Here is a 23,176-nt window from a genome sequence, read left to right on the forward strand (position 1 = left end):
AATGTAACAAATAAATATATATATATAGATATATATATAATGATAAATTTACCATATATTGTAATGTTGTAAGTTTTTTATTTTGAAACTGGAGTCGGGGTTGGTACACCCAAAATTGCTTCCGACTCCATAGCTCTGGTTTTAACGTTCACAATACAAGCAAAATAAATTCACATCTGCCCCTTAACTTTTTGAAAATAAAAATGCTTTCAGTTTCCTAAACATAGATTGGAATCTGATTACACTTTTTTGATCCCTCAATTGAAAACACACAGGGCCAAATTCTATATATGGCGCCTGAAAAATCGGCATCGAAAACCCACGCACTTAGCACTGTTCTATAAACCACGCCTAAACTTAGGCGCACTTTAAAGAATATGCATATGTGCCATTCTTACTCCTAAAATGTAGATGCACCCACTTAGGCCACCGAAAATCAGGCCTAAATAACTGCACCTAACTTAGGCGCAGATCGGGTGTATTAAGTGGTGTGCTGGTAAATGTTCAACAACAGGCTCTCTCCCCGGTCCACCTCTGCGCCTCCCCGTCCACCTCTGCATCCCCCCCCCCCCCCAAATTGCAAAGCTGGCTATAGCTGGGGAGAGAGCCTGGGGGGGGGGGGGGCGGCAATGCATTACTCTCTCCAGGAAAAAAAAATTAAATGCTCCCAGGTTCCAGTCTAATTCATATTTAATGTGGGATAAAATGCCATAGATAAGTAAATAAATATAAACTTTTAACGTTGAGAACCTGATTCTCATAACATGATGTCTGTTTTAGAAGCCCTTTACCATCCACCCATGTCCAGCAACCCTCCTCTCTCCCCTGCCCTCCCCTCTATCCACCTATGTCCAGCAACTTCCCTCTCCCCTGCCCTGCCCTCCCCTCCATCCACCCATGTCCAGCAACTGTCCTCTCCCCTGCCCTCCATCCATCCATCTATCCATCCATATCCAGCAATTCTCCTCTCTCCCTTCCCCCCTCCATATCCAGCAACTCTCCTCTCTCCCTGGGCCCTGCCCAGGGCAGCCGAGAGATTGGGCCAGGCCCGGGACAAGGCCGTCCCCGGGGCCCCCTCCCACCTGAGGTCGCCGGGCCCCCCCCCCCCCCCCCCGCCACCGGGCCCTCACTCCACCCCCGGGCCCTCTGCACTGACCTTAAGCACCTCACCTTCGAAAGCGCAGCAAGCAGCGGCAGACCACTCCTTCCTTCTGTGTACCGCCCTCGCGGAAGTTACGTCAGGTGAGGGTGGGACATGGAAGGAAGGAGTGGTCTGCCGTTACTTGCTGCACTTTCGAAGGTGAGGCGCTTAAATTCAATGCCAGGGAGCGATGGAGGGCGGGCCGGAGTGCAGTGGTGGCGCCGGGCCCCCCCCCCCCCCCCCCCAGAGGCCCAGGCCCGGGGAATTTTGTCCCCTCTGTTCCCCCCTCTCGGCGGCCCTGGCCCTGCCTTCCCATCCATATCCATCGATGGCTTCAATGCTCCTCTCTCCCCTCCCCTGCCCTCCCGCTCCCACGTCCACCTGCCCGCCCTCTTCTCCCCCCAACATCCTTCTTTTTGCTCCTGCGCCCTGGGGGGTTTAAATCTTTGATTTACCTTCGTCGCAGCTGCCACAGTAAAAGCCCGTCTCTAGCCTTCCCTTCGTTTCCTGTCAGTGTCCCGCCCTCGCGGAAAGAGGAAATGACGTCAGAAGAGGGTGGGACACTGACAGGAACGAAGGGAAGACTAGACATGGGCTTTCACTGCGGCTTCTGCGATGGAGGTAAATCAAAGATTTAAACCCCCCCAGAGCGGTGGGAGGTGAGGTAAGCATGGTTTGTGGCGCCCTCCTGCCATGCTTACCTCACTTACCGTCGGGTTGCGCCGCACCTAGGAGCCAGCTCTCCTGCCAGAACAACTGGGCTCGTAAGAGCTTTAAAAATTTAGCAACCAGCTTTTGCCGAGCCAGCGCCAGCACACCACTGGGTGTATTCCATAATAGTGTGCATAGTTTTTTTTGGAACACCCACAACCTGTCCATTCCATGCCCATGGCCACGCCCCCTTTTCAGGTCTATGCATTAGAATTTACGCACACCGCGTTAAATATGCCTATAAAGTTGTGTGCATGAATTCTAATTAAAGGCAGTTAGTGCCACTAATTGCTTGTTAAATACCAATGATCAGCACTGGCTTGTTAATCAATTAAATTGTGCATGCAATTTGGCCGCATGGCCAAATTAGTGCATGCAACTTAAGGTGCCATATATAGAATTTGGTGGACAATGTCTAGTCTCTTCATAATGTATAGTCCTAAATGTTGGAATGGTCAGATATTTGGCATTCTCTGACTATAATGATCTCGTTGACTTATTAACTTTCAAAATTGTAGAAAAATAAAACAAGATTGAAATTTAGTGCCTTGTGTATCAACAAAAGAGTTTTGTTGCTGTATTGGGAGCCAATGTAATTCTTTAAAAACTGGACTTCGGGGTGGTTTAGAGTGCGGTTATAGTAAGTTAGTTAAGATTTGGTGGGAGTGCTACCATTGATGGGGGGGGAGGGTAGGTTGTTGGGGGATAGGGCAGAAACTGTTTAAAACTTACTTCGCATGTTGATTGTATTGCGCTGTATATGTGTAACGTGATTGGTTGCTGAAGTTATACAGTGTACTACATGGATGTATGTTGTTGGTGCTTTAATAAAAATTGTTTAAACATAAAATCATTAAAAAAAAAACTGGACTTACGTGCTGGAAATAAGGTGTATCTATCAAGAGATGAGTTGCAGCGTTTTGCACAATCTGTAATGATCTAATGCTACCTTGGGGAAGTCCTAAATATAATGAATTACAGCAATCCAATTTAGCTAGAATAGTACATTGGACAACAAATCTAAATTCCTCCAGAGGAATCAAGGGCTTGAATTTAAGACTTGTAACTTAAAAATGCAGATTTCACCATTCTGCGAATTTGATAAGTTAATTTTAAGATATGTTTTCTGCACATTTTGTTTTGATAATATTGAATATATTGCAAATTTTGATAATGAAGAAATCATTTAAGTAGTCATACTACACCTTTGACAAGTACAGAAGGCAATTCAAATATGTTATATACATATGGAAATATAGTAGCATGTGTGTCGATAGTCCAAAAAAATTTGTTTTCACGATTATAAGTATTTAATTTGCTTATTCGTATTTTGAGAAAGCTTTTTTTTTTTTTATTTGGTGCTTGTTTCTCACACCTGTTTTTGAGGCCTTTGGTAAAACAGGCACCTTTGGACTTCTCACAGAGACATCCCATTATAAAATTATCCCTGAGATATGTAGATGTTCTTGTTGGTGGAGAATAGACAGAGTGGGGATGGGATTGGCACAGATGTGTAAATTTTATAAAATGCACACATATATATAGTTATACTTTTCAACACTTACATACACATGATTACATCTGCGTTGGAGTAGTGTAAATGTGTACATCTACTTTCCATAGGGTTAATTTTGTAAAGGTAGATAGGTGCAACACATGTTATAAAATTATCTTCCAGATTTCTAGGTTCTGGAGGTGTGATATATATATATATATATTTTAAATCATGAAAGCTCTACATTTATACCAGTCCTTCATCTAACTGAAAGTGTTTTTTTTTAATTCAGGCTGCTTTGGTTGGATGAGGTAACACCTATAAATCCAGGAACTGATACCGGTAAGAGAACATACTGATATTTCCAAGCTGCATTGTGTAACTCATTGGCAGTACAACAAGGAGCATTTTTTAGATTATTTAGAGCAATTTATGATTTCACCTAATGTGAAATTCCCTTCTCCCTCTCCCACTGTGTAGAACAAAAACACAACAGGTTGAAGACAAATAAGCTGTGTCTTGGACTATGCAGAGGAAGTACAGCTGCTTTTGTATTTTAATAAACCTTGTTAATGTTATGCTATTAGCCGTTCCTGTATGAGGAAAATAAGTGTGTTGATTATATACCATGTGAGAGTGCATGTTTTTCACTTCTGTATTGACTTTCCTTCAGTCTGCTCTGCTAACTGCTAAATGAGAACAATGGTTTTAGAAAGATTTTAAATTGATCTACATAAGAAGAAGACTGATGTGTTGTATCAGCTCACCAAGAATACCACTGTGCATCTCCACCTTTTGCTACCTTTGCAACATTGCTTGAAACAAAAACTAGAAGCGCTTGAATGACCATTTGGCAGGCGGGTAAATAAATCCTAAGAAATAAGAAATATTCTAAGAATTTGTCATATGGTGTTTCATTTATGATGATAATTTTAAAATACCCGTTTTCATTACAGTATTCTTTTCCAAGGAATTTTATATCTAAGGCATCCTGTTTAGATGGAAAATGTTGGGTGAAGCACTGCTTTTAATTTATGGCTGATTATATCCTGTTACTTGTAGTACTGGAGGGTTGCAGAACTAGTAGTATCACTGAATACTCTGAACGTTAATGCAAAAACATAACAAATACAAATAACTGCCAAAATCTGCCTTAGCTAGTGATCCTACTCATCAGCTGCTGAAAGATGCTGTTTAATCAATGGCCCGTCTGGCTCTAATGGATCAAGTATAGGTTTATTTCCCTAGCCCAGCTCTTCACTTTTATAAGTTTGCACAGCTCTGCACTTTGAATCTTTCAACCTGTTCTGCTGCTTAGATCTGCTACAAGGGCAAGTGCTGGATTCATCTGTTAGCATTGAAAACAGATGCAACTTCTGCGTGTAAGTGAATATTGCTTTCTGGGAAATTTGGTGACTTAAAGCTTCAGAGAAAAGAGAAAGTGTGGATGAATTGATAAGTTCTGTTTTAATTTCTTTAAAAGACAGACAGGTATATTTAAAGCAAGAAGCCTGTAAGCCTGTGAATTTGCTGTAAAAGTGACACTCAGGAAGGACAAGTGCATATAGCAGAGAAACTAAATGAATTCTTCGATTTGGTCTTTACTGAGGAGGATGTAAGAGAGATACAATTACAGAGTGGTAAGCCTGATGTCAGTGCTGGGCAAGATAGTGGAAACCATTATAAAGATTAAAATTATGGAACACACAGACAAGGTTTAATGGGACAGAGTCAGCATGGGTTCAGCCAAGGGAAGTCTTGCCTCACCAATTTGCTTCATTTCTTTGAAGGCATGAATAAACATGTAGATATGGTAAGTCAGTTGAAGTAGTGTATCTAGATTTTCAGAAAACTTTTGACAAAGTGCCTCATGAGAGACTCCTGAGAAAATTAAAAAGTCATAGGTTAGGAGGCAATGTCCTTCTGTGAAGTAGGAATTAGTTATTGGACAGAAAACAGAGGGTAGGGTTAAATGGCCATTTTTCTCAGTAGAGGAGGGTGAATTGTGGAGTGCTGCAGGGATCTGTACTGGGACGGTGCTATTAACATATTTATAAATGAACTGGAAATCGGAATGACGAGTGAAGTGATTGCATTTGCAGATGACACAAAACTATTCAAAGTTGTCAAAACGTATGCAGGTTTTGAAAATTTAAGGAAGACCTTAGGAAACTGGAAGACTGGGCATCCAAATTGGCAGATGAAATTTAATGTGGACAAATGCAAAGTGATGCAAACTGGGAATAATCCAAATCATAGTTTCCGAATGCTAGGGTCCACCTTAGGAAAATGCACTCAAGAAAAAGAGCTAGATATCATTCTAGACAATACTCTGAAATCTTCTGCCCAGTGTGCAGCAGTGGCCAAAAAAGCAAACAGGATGCTAGGAATTATTAAGAAAGGGATGCAGAAGACCAAGAATGTTATAATGACTCTGTATCGCTGCATGGTGCAACCTCACTTTGAGTATTGTGTTCAGTTCTGGTCGCTGCATCTCAAAAAAGGTGTAGCGGAATTAGAAAAGTTTCAAAGAAGAGTGACCAAAATGATAAAGTGAATGGAACTCCTCCCATATGAGGAAAGGTTAAAGAGATTAAGGCTCTTCAGTTTGGAAAAGAGACGGCTGGGGGGGATATGATTGAGGCCTATAAAATCCTGAGGGGTGTAGAACGGGTAAAAGTGAATCGATTTTTCATTCTTTCAAAAAGTACAAAAACCAGGGGACACTCGAAATTATATGGAAATACTTTTAAATCAAATAGGAGGAAATATTTTCTCACTCAAAGAATACTTAAGCTCTGGAACTTGCTGCCGGAGGATGTGGTAACAGTGGTTAGCGCATCTGGGTTTAAAAAAGGTTTGGACAAGTTCCTGGAGGAAAAGTCCATAGTCCGTTATTGAGATGGACATGGGGGAAGCCACTGCTTGCCCTGGAATTGGTAGCATTGAATGTTTTTGCTAATTGGGTTTCTGCCAGGTACTTATGACCTGGATTGACCACTGTTGGAAACATGATACTGGGCTAGAAGAATCATTGGTCTGACCCAGTATAGCTATTCTTATATTCTTACCCTTGCTGGAAATGGTATTTAATTGGGACAGTTTGCAGGAACTGAATCAAATCTCAGTGAATCGGAAAGATATAAAAGAGCAAATGTGGTGGGATGGGATAGTTGGAAAGGACTAATTTAAAAAAGAACCGAGGGGAAGTATGGTTTTGCCAGCATAGTTTTTCTTAGTTCTTCTATTGATTATGAGCATTTGTCATTGAAGACTTTCTAGCTTACTCTTTGTATGCATTGTTATTTCTGTTGCAATTATATGACGTTGCTTCTGCCATGGCATTAATAAAGATATTTTTTTTAAAAAAGAGCAAATGTGCAATATCAATAACCCATTGCAACACCTTCTCACTCAACAGGTGTAACAGAGGAATACACGATCTTTTCAGAATCCAATAGTATCCTTATCAACCTCTGACTCAAAACCTGAACCAGCACATTAACTGCCTCCCTTCTCTCCCAGTATCTAAAATAGAGGTGTTCTAGGATCTCTTAGATATCCATCTGGGCTCAGGTCCTTCTGATCTTTCTCCTCCCCCAGCGAGGAATAAATCTCAATCTGAGGACATCCCTTATTCCAGATTTGTGTAGTAGATGGCAAAAGAGGTACCTTTTTCCACTGCAGCAAGCAGCAGAGCCACAGGCAAATGTTTTTGACCTCCTAAAGTATATAGGGACACTAAAAGCTACAGCTATAGTTCCTATTCATGGGCAGTTTAAGGACCAGAAATTTCAGATATGGCAAAATCCACATGAAGGGGAAATTCTGTAATCTAAGTGCCCACATTTACATATCCCTTGCACACACAAATATATAGAATATTAGCACTTATACATGTTAAGTGTACCCTTACCCTGTGTTCCTTTGGGGAGCAGCAAATGAGAGATTTATAGATATGTGTTTTACCTGTTTTAATTATGTATTTTATTATGACTGTCCTGCTATAAGCCACCAAGCACAGTGTGATCGTGCAGGTTATAAATATATTAAATAAATAAATATTTGTGACTTTGTTGTAACATAGTAGATGACGGCAGAAAAAGACCTTCACAGTTCATCCAGTCTGCTCAACAAGATAAACTCATATGTGCTACTTTTTGTGTATACCTTACCTTGATTTGTATCTGCCATTTTCAGGGCACAGACCGTAGAAGTCTGCTCAGCACTAGCCCCGCCTCCCAACCACACATGTAGCCAATCACATCCAAATATAGGCTGCTTATATCTCTGGGGCTTGTATGCATATAGGTGATAGGGTGCCTAAGTACTATTTTCTAACAGCATGTATACCTTACAAAGCGCATAAATGCAAGAGGCTCCCACAGTTATGCTGGACTGCAGGCATGTAAATGTTAGGTGCACTGATACCAGAATACACTAGTATTCTATTACGGAACCTGGACCCCAAGGGCCATTATAGAATACGCTTTATCATGCCGCATAGCCTCAGGATGCCTTACTGTGCAGCCTGTTTCCAAAAAGATGAATGTGAAATATAATTTTATATGTTTTTATGTATTTATTTATTTCATTTGTACCCCGTTTTCCAACCTAGTGGTTGGTTCAATATGGCTTACGTGGAGGGGCATAATCGAAAGGAGCGCCCAAGTTTTCCTGAGGATGTCTTTGCAGGATGTCCCAGCAAAGGGGCGGGGAAACCCGTATTATTGAAACAAGATGGGCATCCATATTTCGTTTCGATAATACGGGCGGCGACGCCCAAATCGCGAAATTTAGGTCACCCTTAGAGATGGTCGTCCTCGATTTTCGGCCATAATGGAAACCGAGGACACCCATCTCAGAAATGACCAAATCCAAGCCATTTGGTTGTGGGAGGAGCCAGCATTCGTAGTGCACTGGTCCCCCTGACATGCCAGGACACCAACCGGGCACCCTAGGGGGCACTGCAGTGGACTTCAAAAATTGCTCCCAGGTGCATAACTCCCTTACCTTGTGTGCTGAGCCCCCCCCCCCCCAAACCCCCCCAAAACCCACTACCCACAACTGTACACCACTACCATAGCCCTAAGGGTTGAAGGGAGGCACCTACATGTGGGTACAGTGGATTTCTGGTGGGTTTTGAAGGGCTCACATTTACCACCACAAGTGTAACAGGTAGGGGAGGGATGGGCCTGGGTCCGCCTGCCTGAAGTGCACTGCACCCACTAAAACTGCTCCAGGGACCTGCATACTGCTGTGATGGAGCTGGGTATGACATTTGAGGCTGGCATAGAGGCTGGCAAAAAAATATTTAAAAGGTTGGGTTTTTTAGGGTGGGAGGGGGTTTGTGACCACTGGGGAAGTAAGGGGAGGTCATCCCCGATTCCCTCCGGTGGTCATCTGGTCAGTTCGGGCACCTTTTTGAGGCTTGGTCATAAAAAAAATGTACCAAGTATAGTCGCCCAAGTGCTCGTCAGGGATGCCCTTCTTTTTTCCATTATCGGTCGAGGATGCCCATGTGTTAGGCACACCCCAGTCCTGCCTTCACTACACTTCCGACACGCCCCCGTGAACTTTGGTCATCCCCGCGACGGAAAGCAGTTGAGGACGCTCAAAATCGGCTTTCGATTATGCTGATTTGGGCAACCCTGGGAGAAGGACGCCCATCTCCCAATTTGTGTCGAAAGATGGCCGCCCTTCTCTTTCGAAAATAAGCCTGTTAGTAACATATTGTAACATAGTAGATGACGGCAGATAAAGACCATCCAGTCTGCCCAACAAGAAAAACTCATTTTACATGGTATGCGATACTTTATAAGTATACTTGAGTTTGATTTGTCCTTGCCATTCTCATGGCACAGACCGTAGAAGTCTGCCCCTCACTCTTCTTGTACTAAAAGTTCTGAAGCTAATGTCAAAGTCCCTTAAAATTAACACTCCAGCCCATCCATATCTATTCGATCACGATCAGGGCATAGACCGTAGAAGTCTGCCCAGCACTGTTTTTGCTTCCCAATTACCAGCATTGCAGCTCTTTCTCTCCTTTGACCCAAACAGAACCAACATACCAGCTGCAAAAAATACTCTAGCATATTGGTTAGCATCCTTCATCCAATTCTGTTATGAACAAGTGGGTGCTTCTCTGAGCTCTAAAGTAAAATTTCATCAAAGTACAGCTACTACAGTGCAGCTACAGTGACTTCCTTAAGGTCTGTCACACTAGATACAATCTAGAAAGCAACAACATGGTCCTTGTTTCATACATTCACACTACTGCTTAGACCAAGCCACAGTAAAAGATAGAGCCTTTGGTCAAGCTGTGCTGGCCAATCTGTCTGTGTGAAGTAGCAAGATCAAGCCATTACAAAATAACAATTGCATTGCTCCTAGTATAGGGGAAGGCAAAAAAAAAAAAAAGCGAGCTACAACTAAGTTTGGGAACCACCCACTTATGTGTCTGACTCAGTCCTTCTTGTCAGTGGAAAAAGCAATGTTTGCTCACTTATAGCAGATGTTTTCTGTAGATAGCACAATTTATCAAGCATACAGTCCCTCCTACCTCTCCAAGAGTTGCCTGAATACTTTAAGCTTTAGAATTTTACTGAGGTTTTGGGCGACTGCTGCATGCAGGAAGGACTGTGCGTGTTCAGAACTTTATACTAAGTTCTGAGCACTGAGACAGATTTTTCCATCCTGGCAATGTGCAATGATATTACCCACTTGTGTACCTAATCAATCCTTTTGTCTATGGAAAATACCTTCAGTATGGCAAGGTCAGCAACAATGCCTAAACCATTTTTAAGATAGACTTGGGAAGATCTACTGCTTATCCTGAGGGGTATTCAGTATGGAATCTGTCTACCTTTTAAGATCCTTCCTGATATATTTCACCGAGATTAGCCACTGTTTGGGAATCAGGATAATGGGCTTGATGTTTCTTTGGTTTGTCGTAGTATGGCATTTCATGTGTTCTTAAGTTCACTGACAGGTAACTGCATAGGTCTTCCATAAAGAAAGTGTTCTAAGACGCTTTTCTGACGAAACTCACATTGCCATTTACTTTTCCTTTGAAAACATAAATTTAAAAATGGACAGATAATCTGAAAATGTCGTCTTTGTTGCTACGTTTTCTATGTCTTAGGTAGCTGTGAAAAGAGCAAGAACACCTTTTTACAAAATTTATTTATTTTATTTATTTTCTACATTTGTACCCCACATTTTCCAACCTATTTGCAGGCTCAATGTGGCTTACATTATATTGCAAAAGATATAGTTATGAACAGAGTAAGAGGTTTGTTCTAAATTAACATATTACTATGTAAGAATTAAGGAAGTTAAGTCTGTGGAACAATTTACATAACACATAATGAAAAAGAAAAAAATATGATTATATGGCTAATATAATCAGTTTAGAGGGATTAGTAGGTGGTTGGTTTAGATATAGAATAATCAAGTTCTAAGGAGGATTCTTAATGTAAGTTTTTTCAAACAAGTGTGTTTTCAGTAATTTCCTGAAGTTTAAGTTACGTGTTATTTTTATAGTGTTTGGTAGTTTGTTCCATGCTTTTGTGCAGAGGTATGTGAAGGTAGATGCATGTATTGATTTGTATTTGAGTCCTCTACAATTAGGGTAGTGGAGGTTCAGGAAGGTACGCGACAAACTGTTGATGTTTCGTGCCGGTAAGTCAATTAGGTCTGACATTTATGAAGGAGCTTCTCCATGGATGATTTTATGGGTCAAGGTGCAAATTTTGAAGGCAATACGATCCTTTAGTGGAAGCCAATGCAATTTTTCTCTAAGGGGTTTGGCACTCTCATATTTCGCCTTACCGAATATAAGTCTAGCTGCGGGATTCTGTGCAGTCTGAAGTTTCTTAATAGTTTTTTCTTTGCATCCTACGAAAATGGAGTTACAATAATCCAAAATGGGAACCACCACAAGCTTCTGTTCCTTTTTATTTGTTCCAGTTTTCTCACATAACTGGACAGATAATGCGGGTCTTCTTGTTGGTCAAGTGCAAGAATGTAAGCTTCCGAGACTGAACTTTCAGTTGCATTCTTAATTTAACAAGCATAGCCCTGCAACAGCAGTCAGTTTTCCCTCTCCCACCTACTCCCACCAAAGGTTTCATTTATATGGTGCACCGAAATCCCACCAGATAGCAAACTCAAATGTAGGTCCTCCCACCCTCTGCACAAAACTAGTTTGCTTTGCTTTATTATTCATTTTATTTGACTCTGATTAAGGCATATAAAAGAAACATATGCTCCTATCAGCAAAGCAAAATCTGAGTTTGTTAAAGTTCTCTTGTAGCAAAGGATTTTATATATTGAAATTGTGGCATCCACATTTCATTCTATTGAGGGTTCTAGTTGCTCTTCAAAATCTTTATAACATTTCTGATCTGTCTTTTAATTCTTGTTTCAGTGACTGAAGGTCAAGGGGGAAACAGCTACCTGGTGAATGCAAGTGGGGATTCTTGTTTATTGAATCTTGAGAACGGTAAGGGTCTGGTCGGTATGCAGACTAGTATGTCGCAATAGTAACATACTATTTTGGTTTTCTCATTAACATTTTATAAGAAGAAGAAAATTGAGGTCAGAAATATTGAAAAGTTTTGGATTTAGCTCATGGGTTTTCAGTAATAATTCAGTAATTTACATTCAGGTACAGTAGGTAGGTGTTAAGCCTCAGAGAGCTTACAATCTAAGGGTCCATTTTACTAAAGTGCGTTAAGCACGTAAAATGCCTTTAAAAACCTGCGATCACCTAAACTCACCCAGCTATGAAAGTCTACCTTCTATACTTACCCGCCTAATCACTTCCTTCCTTCTTTCTTCCCTTACTCAATCTCTGCACATTACTAATTGTATCTGGTATCGTAGAATGATAATGTCATAACAAAACTATGTAAGCCACATTGAGCCTGCAAATAGGTGGGAAAATGTGGGATACAAATGTAACAAATAAATAAATAAATAAAAGTATCAGTTCTTGCTAAGATTTTAAATACGGGCTTTTTTTCCCTTAATGGGAACTGTTATGTCCTGTCATATGTATATGTTCATATATATAACTTATCAGGTCCTGGTGGTCTATTGGCCTCTTTGGGACAGAAAAGAACCCCATTCTTTCCTGCCTGGCGCCCTGCTTGCTGCTGGCGCCACTTCAAAATGGCTGCTGAGGCTTCAAGCAGTGGCCTCGCAGGGCTTCTGCAGAAGTCTCGTGAAGCCACCGCTTGAAGTCTCGGCAGCCATTTTGAAGAGGCACCGGCAGTGAGCGGGTCAGCAGCAGCACTGAGCAGGAAAGAGTAGGGTTCTTTCTTACCCCGAATATGCCACTAAACCACTAGGGCTCGCATTAAGGTATGTGAGGGGAGGGCACTCTGAGGCCTGTCAGGCAGGCTGGTAAAAACCACCAGGACCCCTGACAGTCCCCTGAAAAAAAGGACATGTCTGGAAGAATCCAGACGTATGGTAATTGTATCTGGGAGAGAAAAAGAAGAGCAGGAAGAGAGGACACAAGCTGCAGACAGCAGAGGAACTGAAAGATGGAGAGTAGCTGTGTGGGACTGGGAAAAAGTGAGTGAGGGAAAGGGGGGTCATAGTGGAGAGAAGAGACATGAAAGAGAGAAAAGAATGAAAAGTGGAATAAGACTAGAAGAAGGTGAGATGAGAGAAGCTGTAGAGAGAAACCATGGAGAGATAAATATACATGGAGGAAAGAAAATGGATGATGACGTGGGAGGAAGAGTGGAAGAGAATCCTTAAAAAGGACTGAGGTCAGAGAGACAGAGGACTGAAGTTAAACTACAGATACAAAGGTTGGAAAATTGTTTAAGTTTTTAGTAAATATTTATGTGCCAGCTGGGCTGGATCAAGGGTAGGCAATAACTATATTTTGCCTTTCTCCTCCAGCCCTATAGTCACCAGAATTAATATGTTATTTTACTGGAAGGACATGGGGGAACAGGAGGGGATTGTGCCAGTATTTGATGCCATAGTCTGAAACATATCTTTAAAATTGGTTCTCTTTGGCAGCTCTGAAATGCAGAGCCCTCTTGAGTCTCAAATTGAAAGGGGACTAGAGAGTAACACCATCTCCCTTTTTTCACAAAAATAAGTCATTCCTTTATTACATCTTATGGAAGACTGGTTTTGGACTAAGTGGGCTCATTATGTTGTATCATCCCAAAGAAATAGCATAGCAGCAGCCAGGGGCGTAGCCAGACCTCAGCGGGAGGGGGGTCCGGAGCCCAAGGTGGGGGGGCACATTTTAGCCACTTTCAGACCCTCCGCTGCCGCCGCTGACCCTCCTCCGCCACTGCCAGGTACCTTAGTATTCTTCAGCGCCAGTCTCCAGCGCATTCGCTGATCTGTGCTGTGAGTCCTGACTGACGTCCTGCATGCACGTCCTGCACGTTTGCAGGAAGAGGGACTATTGAGGACTAGCTGGGAGCGGGAGAATATGGCTTGTATATGGGCCAGGGTGGATTGGAAGGCATAGTGCGATAAAGATGAGTTGGGAGTAGGATTGTAAACTGTGACTATGAGTTGGGGTTGGTGAGACTTGCAGTGGTACTCCTAGCATTTCTTTTAGTCACAACAAGGCTTCCCTGTTTGTGCACCACCCGCTGTGCCATTCATTTAAAGATAGCCTGACCAGTTGTGTTCACAACTGCTTTAATGTCCTTTATATAATGTCCTTGGTAATTTGTGCGGAGTTGAGCACCCCCAATCATTTTGAGAAGTTGGCTCCTATGGAGAAAGGAAGTAAAACTGTGTGTGATTGCAGGCCATAAGGTAGCCAGGTTAGTACCAGCAGGCTACAACTCCCTAGGAAAGAAGAGTATCTGAACCAGCAGGTTGGCAGTGGCTGGGTACTGCCATCAAAGCCACATAGGTCTAAAAGCCAGTTGTTTAGTTTTGTAGCATTTTAGATTGTTATGGAGTTTGATAGTAATGCTTTGTCTGTAGGATTGGAAGTAGGGTGGTTCTAGCACCCAAATAGTTTTGTGCATGGATTCTTATACCCCTTTCCTTGGATGTGCTCTTGCCCAGCCATTTGAATTAGGGATGGGATCTCGTAGAAAACCTCTATCGAAGCAACCAAACACTAACTGATAATGTAGCGATGTCCTGCAAGCAATCAAGATTCTGCAAGTGGAATATACTTCTGCTGTGTGTCATCAACTACTATGTTTCTCTCTTCTTTGTTGAGTATGTGTGTATGCATACATATGAGACCAATTCAGCATTGAGGGAATAATTTGTAACATTTCAAATTACAGTATTACATTCAGCAGCGCTATACCCCTCAGTCTATAACAAGTCACCTAAAGTTAGGTGCCAATTTGCGCACTCAGATTATAGAATACTAGCACTTATATGTGTGAATGTTACAGATTTGTGCAGAAGTGCTAGGTGGGTGCTAATCGGTATTATATAATCTTAGGGAGCAATTTACATAGATCACAATTGCAAGGAGGTGTGCATGTGGGTAGTGTATGGTATGGAGGGTCTCCCACAGTGTTATAGAAGTGTCATTTACGCAGCAAAATGCAGCATTTAGGCTTGTACATTTGCATCTGCTATCGACATGGCGTAAATGCCAACTTACATTAGTATTCTATAATGGAATTTGAGTGTCCAAATCTTGTTATAGAATTTTTGCTTATCATCTAGAATTTTGGCACCTAACTTCTGCCGCACCTTATAGAATTGCCCCCATTATATGTGCAGTGAGCACCAATGAATATACATGTATAAGTTATATATATATACAGTGGGGGAAATAAGTATTTGATCCCTTGCTGATTTTGTAAGTTTGCCCACTGACAAAGACATGAGCAGCCCATAATTGAAGGGTAGGTTATTGGTAACAGTGAGAGATAGCACATCACAAATTAAATCCGGAAAATCACATTGTGGAAAGTATATGAATTTATTTGCATTCTGCAGAGGGAAATAAGTATTTAATCCCTCTGGCAAACAAGACCTAATACTTGGTGGCAAAACCCTTGTTGGCAAGCACAGCGGTCAGACGTCTTCTGTAGTTGATGATGAGGTTTGCACACATGTCAGGAGGAATTTTGGTCCACTCCTCTTTGCAGATCATCTCTAAATCATTAAGAGTTCTGGGCTGTCGCTTGGCAACTCGCATCTTCAGCTCCCTCCATAAGTTTTCAATGGGATTAAGGTCTGGTGACTGGCTAGGCCACTCCATGACCCTAATGTGCTTCTTCCTGAGCCACTCCTTTGTTGCCTTGGCTGTATGTTTTGGGTCATTGTCGTGCTGGAAGACCCAGCCACGACCCATTTTTAAGGCCCTGGCGGAGGGAAGGAGGTTGTCACTCAGAATTGTACGGTACATGGCCCCATCCATTCTCCCATTGATGCGGTGAAGTAGTCCTGTGCCCTTAGCAGAGAAACACCCCCAAAACATAACATTTCCACCTCCATGCTTGACAGTGGGGACGGTGTTCTTTGGGTCATAGGCAGCATTTCTCTTCCTCCAAACACGGCGAGTTGAGTTCATGCCAAAGAGCTCAATTTTTGTCTCATCTGACCACAGCACCTTCTCCCAATCACTCTCGGCATCATCCAGGTGTTCACTGGCAAACTTCAGACGGGCCGTCACATGTGCCTTCCGGAGCAGGGGGACCTTGCGGGCACTGCAGGATTGCAATCCGTTATGTCGTAATGTGTTACCAATGGTTTTCGTGGTGACAGTGGTCCCAGCTGCCTTGAGATCATTGACAAGTTCCCCCCTTGTAGTTGTAGGCTGATTTCTAACCTTCCTCATGATCAAGGATACCCCACGAGGTGAGATTTTGCGTGGAGCCCCAGATCTTTGTCGATTGACAGTCATTTTGTACTTCTTCCATTTTCTTACTATGGCACCAACAGTTGTCTCCTTCTCGCCCAGCGTCTTACTGATGGTTTTGTAGCCCATTCCAGCCTTGTGCAGGTGTATGATCTTGTCCCTGACATCCTTAGACAGCTCCTTGCTCTTGGCCATTTTGTAGAGGTTAGAGTCTGACTGATTCACTGAGTCTGTGGACAGGTGTCTTTCATACAGGTGACCATTGCCGACAGCTGTCTGTCATGCAGGTAACGAGTTGATTTGGAGCATCTACCTGGTCTGTAGGGGCCAGATCTCTTACTGGTTGGTGGGGGATCAAATACTTATTTCCCTCTGCAGAATGCAAATAAATTCATATACTTTCCACAATGTGATTTTCCGGATTTAATTTGTGATGTGCTATCTCTCACTGTTACCAATAACCTACCCTTCAATTATGGGCTGCTCATGTCTTTGTCAGTGGGCAAACTTACAAAATCAGCAAGGGATCAAATACTTATTTCCCCCACTGTAAGCACCAAATATCAAGGTTTCTGAGTTTAAGCCACAAATAGAAGTTGCAAATATCGATGCTATATGTATAGCCTATATATTTCGCTCAGACACCCCAGGCTATACTTGCTTTTTTTTTCCATCCGATGCAAATGTGGAAGCTATACATATATTTGATACTGCTCCCAGAAGGCAAAGTTACCCAGCTGTAGCAGGGGTTCTCTGAGAACAGCAAGATGAATATCCTTACTGATGGGTGACATCCAACAGAGCACTGCATGGGAACCGGTCTCTAACAAATTCTTTTAAGAACGGTGCAAAGCACATGTGTGTGGAACCAAGCCAGTCTAAGTACTATAGCTGACAGAATACAACTGCAAGGGGAAGTGGGTGGAACAGTATAGATATTCATCCTGCTGCCCTCAGAGAACACCTGCGAAAGGTAAATAACTTTGCTTTCTTCAAGGACAAGTGGGGTGAAAAAGTCCACACAGATGGGAATCCCTAGCTACCAGGCCGTCTGCAATAAAAAAGGAGGGAATAAGAGTCTGCAATGAGCAAGACGTAACAGAGGACTATTATATACTTCTTTTTTTCATTAATTAATCTATCTATTAGACACCCTGGAACAGAAACAAAAATGGCCTGGGGGAGGGGGTGGAGTTGGATTGTAAACTTTGAATAAATTCTGAAGGACTGTCGTGACTAAACCAGCTGTTATGTCGTAGTCCTAGGCAGTAATGAGATGGGCCGATGATCACATTGCAGCTCTGCAGGTCTACTCTGTGAAGGCTGGTGTCAGGTGGGATGCCAACACAAACACTGTGAGCCATGACATGACCCAGCTTAGGCATAAGTGAAGGAGAAGCAGTCATCTAGCCAGTTTGATAATGTGCATTGACTGACAGCTACCCCCATCCTGTTGGGGTAAAAGAAACAAAAAGCTGGGTGGATGGCCTTTACTGTGCTCCAAATAGAGAGCCAAGGCTCTCTGGTAGTCCAGAGAGTTCAATGCGCTTTTAATTTGATGGGCATGTGGCCTTGGGAAAAACGTAGTAAATGTCAGCAGAAGACCCAAACAAAGGTTCCTCTACAAGCAGGTCCAAACAAAGGTGTTGTGGCCTAATGCTTAAAGCAGCTGGCCATGAACCCAAAGTGGAAACCTCAGGTAGTGGGTTGAAGTCCCATTTTTGATCTTCCTGTCTTTGGCAGCAGCAGATAAAGACCTGTATGGTCCATCCAGTCTGCCCAACAAGGTGGCCAGAATCTGCCACACTTCACAGATTCCACATCTTCTATTTAACACTGGTACACTATCTGTGTCCTTCCCTGCAAGTTTTGGGGCACGGACCATAGAAGTCTGCCCAACACCAGTCCTACTTCACAACTACTGGAGTTAATATCAAAGCCCACTCCAGCCTTGATCCTGATCTGTTTTTGCCATTTACAGGACCGAGACCATAGAAATCTGCCTGGCATTGGTCATATTTCCAAACTTTTGAAACTGCTGTCAAAGATCACTCCAGTTATGGGGTCATTTAAGTTTTCCTGTAATTGGATTCCATTCTTTTTCTATATAGAGTGCCTCAGTGTTTATCCCACACATTCATGAATCACATCGCCATTTTTGTCTTCACAATCTCCCACGGGAGGCCATTCCAGGCATGCACCACCCTTTCTATGAAAAAGATATTTACTGACATTGCTTCTAATTCTCCCACCCTGCAACCTTAACTCATGACCTCTAGTTCTACCACTTCTCCATCTCTGAAAAAGATTAGTTTGCATATTAATACTTTTTAAATATTGAAACATCTGTAATCGTATCCCCCCATCCCACCTTTCCTCTAGGGTATACATATTGAGGTCTTCAAGTCTCCTGTCATATGTCTTTTGGCACAAGCCGCATATCATTTTTGTCACCATCCTCTGAACTTTCTCTAGTCTTTTGATATCCTTAGCAAGATACGACCTCCAAACTGAACACAGTACTCCCCAAATGGCATTAATATCTCCTTTTTTTTCTACTGGATATGCCTCTCTCTATGTAACCTAACATTCTTCTAGCTACAGCCACCACCTTGACACATTGTTTTGCTGCCTTAAGATCCTCCGTCACTATCACCCCAAGGTCCCTCTCCCAGTCTGTGCGTATTAGCCTCTCACACCCTAGAAATTATGACTCTTTTGGGTTTCTACACCCCATGTGCATCACTCTACACTTCTTTGCATTACATTTTACCTGCCCAAACATTAGACATTCTTTTAATCTTTTTAGGTTGCTTCTGATGTACACTTTCTCTGGGGTGTCCATTCTGTTGCAAATCTTCGTGTTGTCTGCAAAAAGGCAAACTTTCCCTTCTAACCATTCGGCAATGTCACTCACAAATATGTTGAATAGAATAGGCCCCAATACCGATCCATGGGGCACTGCATTACTCGCCTTTCTTTCCTCAGAGTGAATTCCACCAGTTTCTAATCCAGTTCACCACTTTCGGTCATAACTCCAACTCATTCAATTTGTTCACAAGCCTCCTATGAGGAACCATGTCAAAGGCTTTGCTGAAGTCCAAATAGACCACATCTTCCTTAGGAAGGTAACTTAGGATGCGTACGCAGAACTATTATATTGTGATGAAATCTTGTTTAAGGTGGATCAGCTATTAAGGCCTGGTGCATATTCACCCTGTGAGCTGAAGTGACCATTGTCAAAAACAGGACCTTCTAAGACAGGTACTTCAGAGGCATGTGTCAAGTGACTTGAAGAGAGCGTTCATCAGTTGGGTTAGAACAACGTTGAGATCTCATGACAGTGTGGGAGGCTTGACAGGAGGATTCAGTAAGAGCAGGCCCCTCGTGAACTGAACAGCTAAAGGCAGAGCAGAGATGGGTTTGCCTTTGAGACGGTGATAAGCTCCAATTACACTGAGAGTTCGTTTTTAGACTAGACTCAGAGAAGGTTATTCAAAAAGTGTTTGTGTTGGTCAGGAGAAAGGATTTATGGCCTTGCTCTCACACCAGATGATAAGCCTCCTCCACTTCAACCCATACAACTTTCTAGTGGAATCTTTCCTGGAAGCAGGTATAACTGTGGAGTCACCTTCATGCAGGTGTAAGCATCAACCTCTAGCCTCTCCACATCTCTTAAGTTGAGAAGGATCAGGACTGAAGTTTGGGATGCAAGAGGGATCCCTTGTGATGAGGGTCAGAAAACAGTCTAGTCTTCTTGGATTCTTGCAAGTTAGCTCTAGAAGCAGGGGGGACCAGATTTGCCTTGACCAATACAGAGCGATGAGGATCATGGTTCCTCTGTCTTATTTGAGTTTCAGGAGAGTTTACACTATGAAAGGTGTTGGAGGATATATGCACAGAAGATCCTTCCTCCAATCCAGGAGAAATGTATCAGAGGCTAGTCTGCTGTGTGATCCCAGTCTGGAACAGTACTGCGGAACTTTGTGGTTCAGGTGAATGGTGAAGAGGAAATCCAAGAAAACAGGAGGAGCCACCACGGAGAATCAAAGCAAAACAGCAAAAGTAGAGGCTGACAAATGTGCAAACCAATAGGGAGATAATATTCATATCAAGGACCCGACACAGTCCGTGTTTCAGCGCAAAAGCGCCACGAACCGTGTCGGGTCCTTGATATGAATATTATCTCCCTATTGGTTTGCACATTTGTCAGCCTCTACGTTTGCTGTTTTGAATGGCGAAGATGTCCACTGAGGGGGGGTGACCCACTCTCAGAAGATCTCCCAGGCTACACCCATGTTCGATGACCAGTCGTGTGGTTGAGTGACCCAACTCAGTCTGTCCACCAGACGTTTGTTCTTTCCGCAGAGATAAGTGGCTCTGAATACTCTCCAGTGGTTAGTAGCCCAGCACCACATTCTGACCAGTTCCTGACACAGGAGGCACAACCCCATGCCTCCCTGCTTGTTGACATAATACATCACAGCCTGATTGTCTAAATTAGGACAATTTGATGCAGTAGCTAATCTCTGAAAGCCTTTAGAGCATTCCATATGGCCTGCAACTCTAGGAGGTTGATCTGGTGTTGTCTCTCCTGAGAAGACAACTGACCCTGGGCGTAGAGCCCATCTACATGAGTTCCCAAGCCCAGTTTGGATGCATCTATTGCTAATGTCTTGCAGGACAGAGGAATTTGGAAAGGTAGTCCTTTGTCCAAATTACTGTGACTCATCTACCAAGGACAAAGAATTTTTGAGGAAAGGAGTGACAGTGATGACATCTGCTAGGTTCCCATTGGCTTGGGACCATTAGGAAGCTAGAGTCCACTGGGCCAGCTTCAAATGGAGGCATGCTATGGGTGTAATATGTACAACAGGCCAAGCAATCTCAACGTATGCCAAGCTGATAGTTGCTGGTTCTGATGAACTTGCAGCACAATAGAGATAGGGCCTCCATATCAGATCCGGGAGGAAACTCTGGCTCAAGCCATGTCTAGCAAGGCTCCTATAAATTCCAGTTGTTGGGATGGTTCTAGATGGACTTGAAGTAGTTGATGATGAACCCTGGTAGCTCCAGCACCCAAATAGTTATGCGCATATGTTCTTGCGCTCCTTCCTTGGATATGCTGTTGCCCAACCAGTTGTCCAGATAGGGAAACACAAGCATTCCCACACACTGCAACTACTTCTGAACACATTGTGAAGATCCTGGGAGCTGACATGAAGCCTAAGGGCAGGATGCAGTCATATAAGTTGTGTTTTCCTACTTGAAATCTCAGATAATTCCTGTGACTGGGATGTATCTGTATGTGGGTGTAGGCATTCTTTAAGTCCAGAGAGCATAGCCAATCTTGTTCCTGAATCATGGGAAGTAGGGTACTTTAAGAAAGTCATCCTGTACTTTTCTTTTGCCAGATGTTTAAAGATGAATTCTTCAAAGTCCAACTATCCCAAAATACATCGTCCTTAAATATCATTTAAAATTATGTGGCATCATAAATACCTGAAGAACTCAGTGTAATATCTCACACAGATCATTTCCAAGATGGCAGTGGCAGCATTCTTTCCTCTTCCTTTATCCTGATCAGCTGAGACATCCAGTCAACCAGTTCAAATTAGACATCCAATCGAGTTCTTCATTAAGCCCACCTGGTGATACAGTTTTTAATTCATAAATCCATTTCTGCTCCATATAATTCAAAAATATTTCATAATCCCCTCCCTCCCACCTTCCAGTTGAACTGCTCAACATATCAAATTTGCTTTACTGAATTATACAGTTTCCAGGGTGATCGGGTGGCTGGGTGGGCTTGAGGGAGGCTAAGCAGTTTATATTGTAAGTACTTTTTGAATACTGAGCTCATAATATTGTACAGCACATCAAGAATATAAACTACAGTATATTAAGAAATTCTGTGAATGGTTAGTACTATATATAACAGATCAGTTTTCATTGTTCTTGACTGAACAAGTTTCAGCTTCATGTGAGCTAGTAATATGCAAGAGATTTGACAGCCATTTTCAAAACCAAATTAGTTTTGCAATATAGACCAGACACTTTAGCTAAGCGAAAGCCAGGAGTAGTGCATACCCAGCAAGTTCTTACTCAGTGTTATGCATCAGAAAAAAAGAAAGCTAATCTATAACACCTACACCACTTCTCTTCCCTAGTTTCAAAAGATATGCTTCTTGATTCCTTGGAAGGAGGAGACTTTGAGAGTGAATTTTCTTTCTTGAACCTGATGAGCAGTAATCCTGTAGGATCTGGAGAGTCTGACCAAGAGTATCAGAATGTGTTTGGGAGAACTGTTGTCAATTCCAGTTCACAGGAGCCCACTTTGTGGACAGAGCAAGCACCAACTTCTGGATTTCTACCATCACAGCTGCTGGATCTTGGGCTTCACACCACTGGAGGCTTCAGCAGTGAGTGCTTAGCAGATATTTTGTGGAAACTTAAAAGCTTTCTTTTTTTCTTTTTAAATCTGTGTGCAGGAAAAATGTAATTAAGAACATGGCAAACTCTCCTAATAACATCCTTATTCAAAGACAAAGTTTTATCTCTAATTCAGCTCATAGCTACACTATACAGCTGCCATCTGGATTCTTTTGTACTTTATCCTCAACAGTGGGAGGCATGAGATTCAAGGCTTTATCATGACCCCCCCCCCCCCCTCCCCCCCCCCACACACACACACACATTGGAAACATATCAAGCTTTCCTGCAAAATTACTATTGGTAAAGAAATAGTATAGAAAATATTGAGACTCTTATATAAAATTAAAATGAGTAATAAAAAATATGCAGCATACATATAAACCTATAGTTAGGAGTATTAATTGGCATGTTTGTGCATATTGAATATATGTAGAACAGAGCAGACCAGAGGGAAACAACAAAACAAACCAGATGGAGTGCAGCAGCAGTGTAGTAGACCACAGATAGAACAACGAGACGCAACCAAGGATCAGAGGAAGCAAATTTTATTGGTCCCGACATGGCC

At 42.5% G+C, this 23,176-nt stretch overlaps 1 protein-coding gene across 2 annotated transcripts in view; it reads left to right on the plus strand.

Annotated features, from left to right (window-relative positions):
• ICA1L (islet cell autoantigen 1 like) overlaps nucleotides 1-23,176 on the plus strand; it is a 94,784-nt gene that overhangs the window by 59,015 nt on the left and 12,593 nt on the right. Inside the window, exons 9-11 of one of the 2 annotated variants that reach the window (XM_030209672.1) lie at nucleotides 3,640-3,689; nucleotides 11,779-11,853; nucleotides 22,347-22,598. In XM_030209672.1, the coding sequence (XP_030065532.1) occupies nucleotides 3,640-3,689; nucleotides 11,779-11,853; nucleotides 22,347-22,598 (377 nt within the window). The remainder of the gene's footprint in view (nucleotides 1-3,639; nucleotides 3,690-11,778; nucleotides 11,854-22,346; nucleotides 22,599-23,176) is intronic. The other variant, XM_030209673.1, reaches the window with a different exon arrangement.

Source organism: Microcaecilia unicolor, chromosome 7 (assembly GCF_901765095.1).
Source record: "Microcaecilia unicolor chromosome 7, aMicUni1.1, whole genome shotgun sequence".
In the NCBI taxonomy this organism is placed as follows: Eukaryota; Metazoa; Chordata; class Amphibia; order Gymnophiona; family Siphonopidae; genus Microcaecilia; species Microcaecilia unicolor.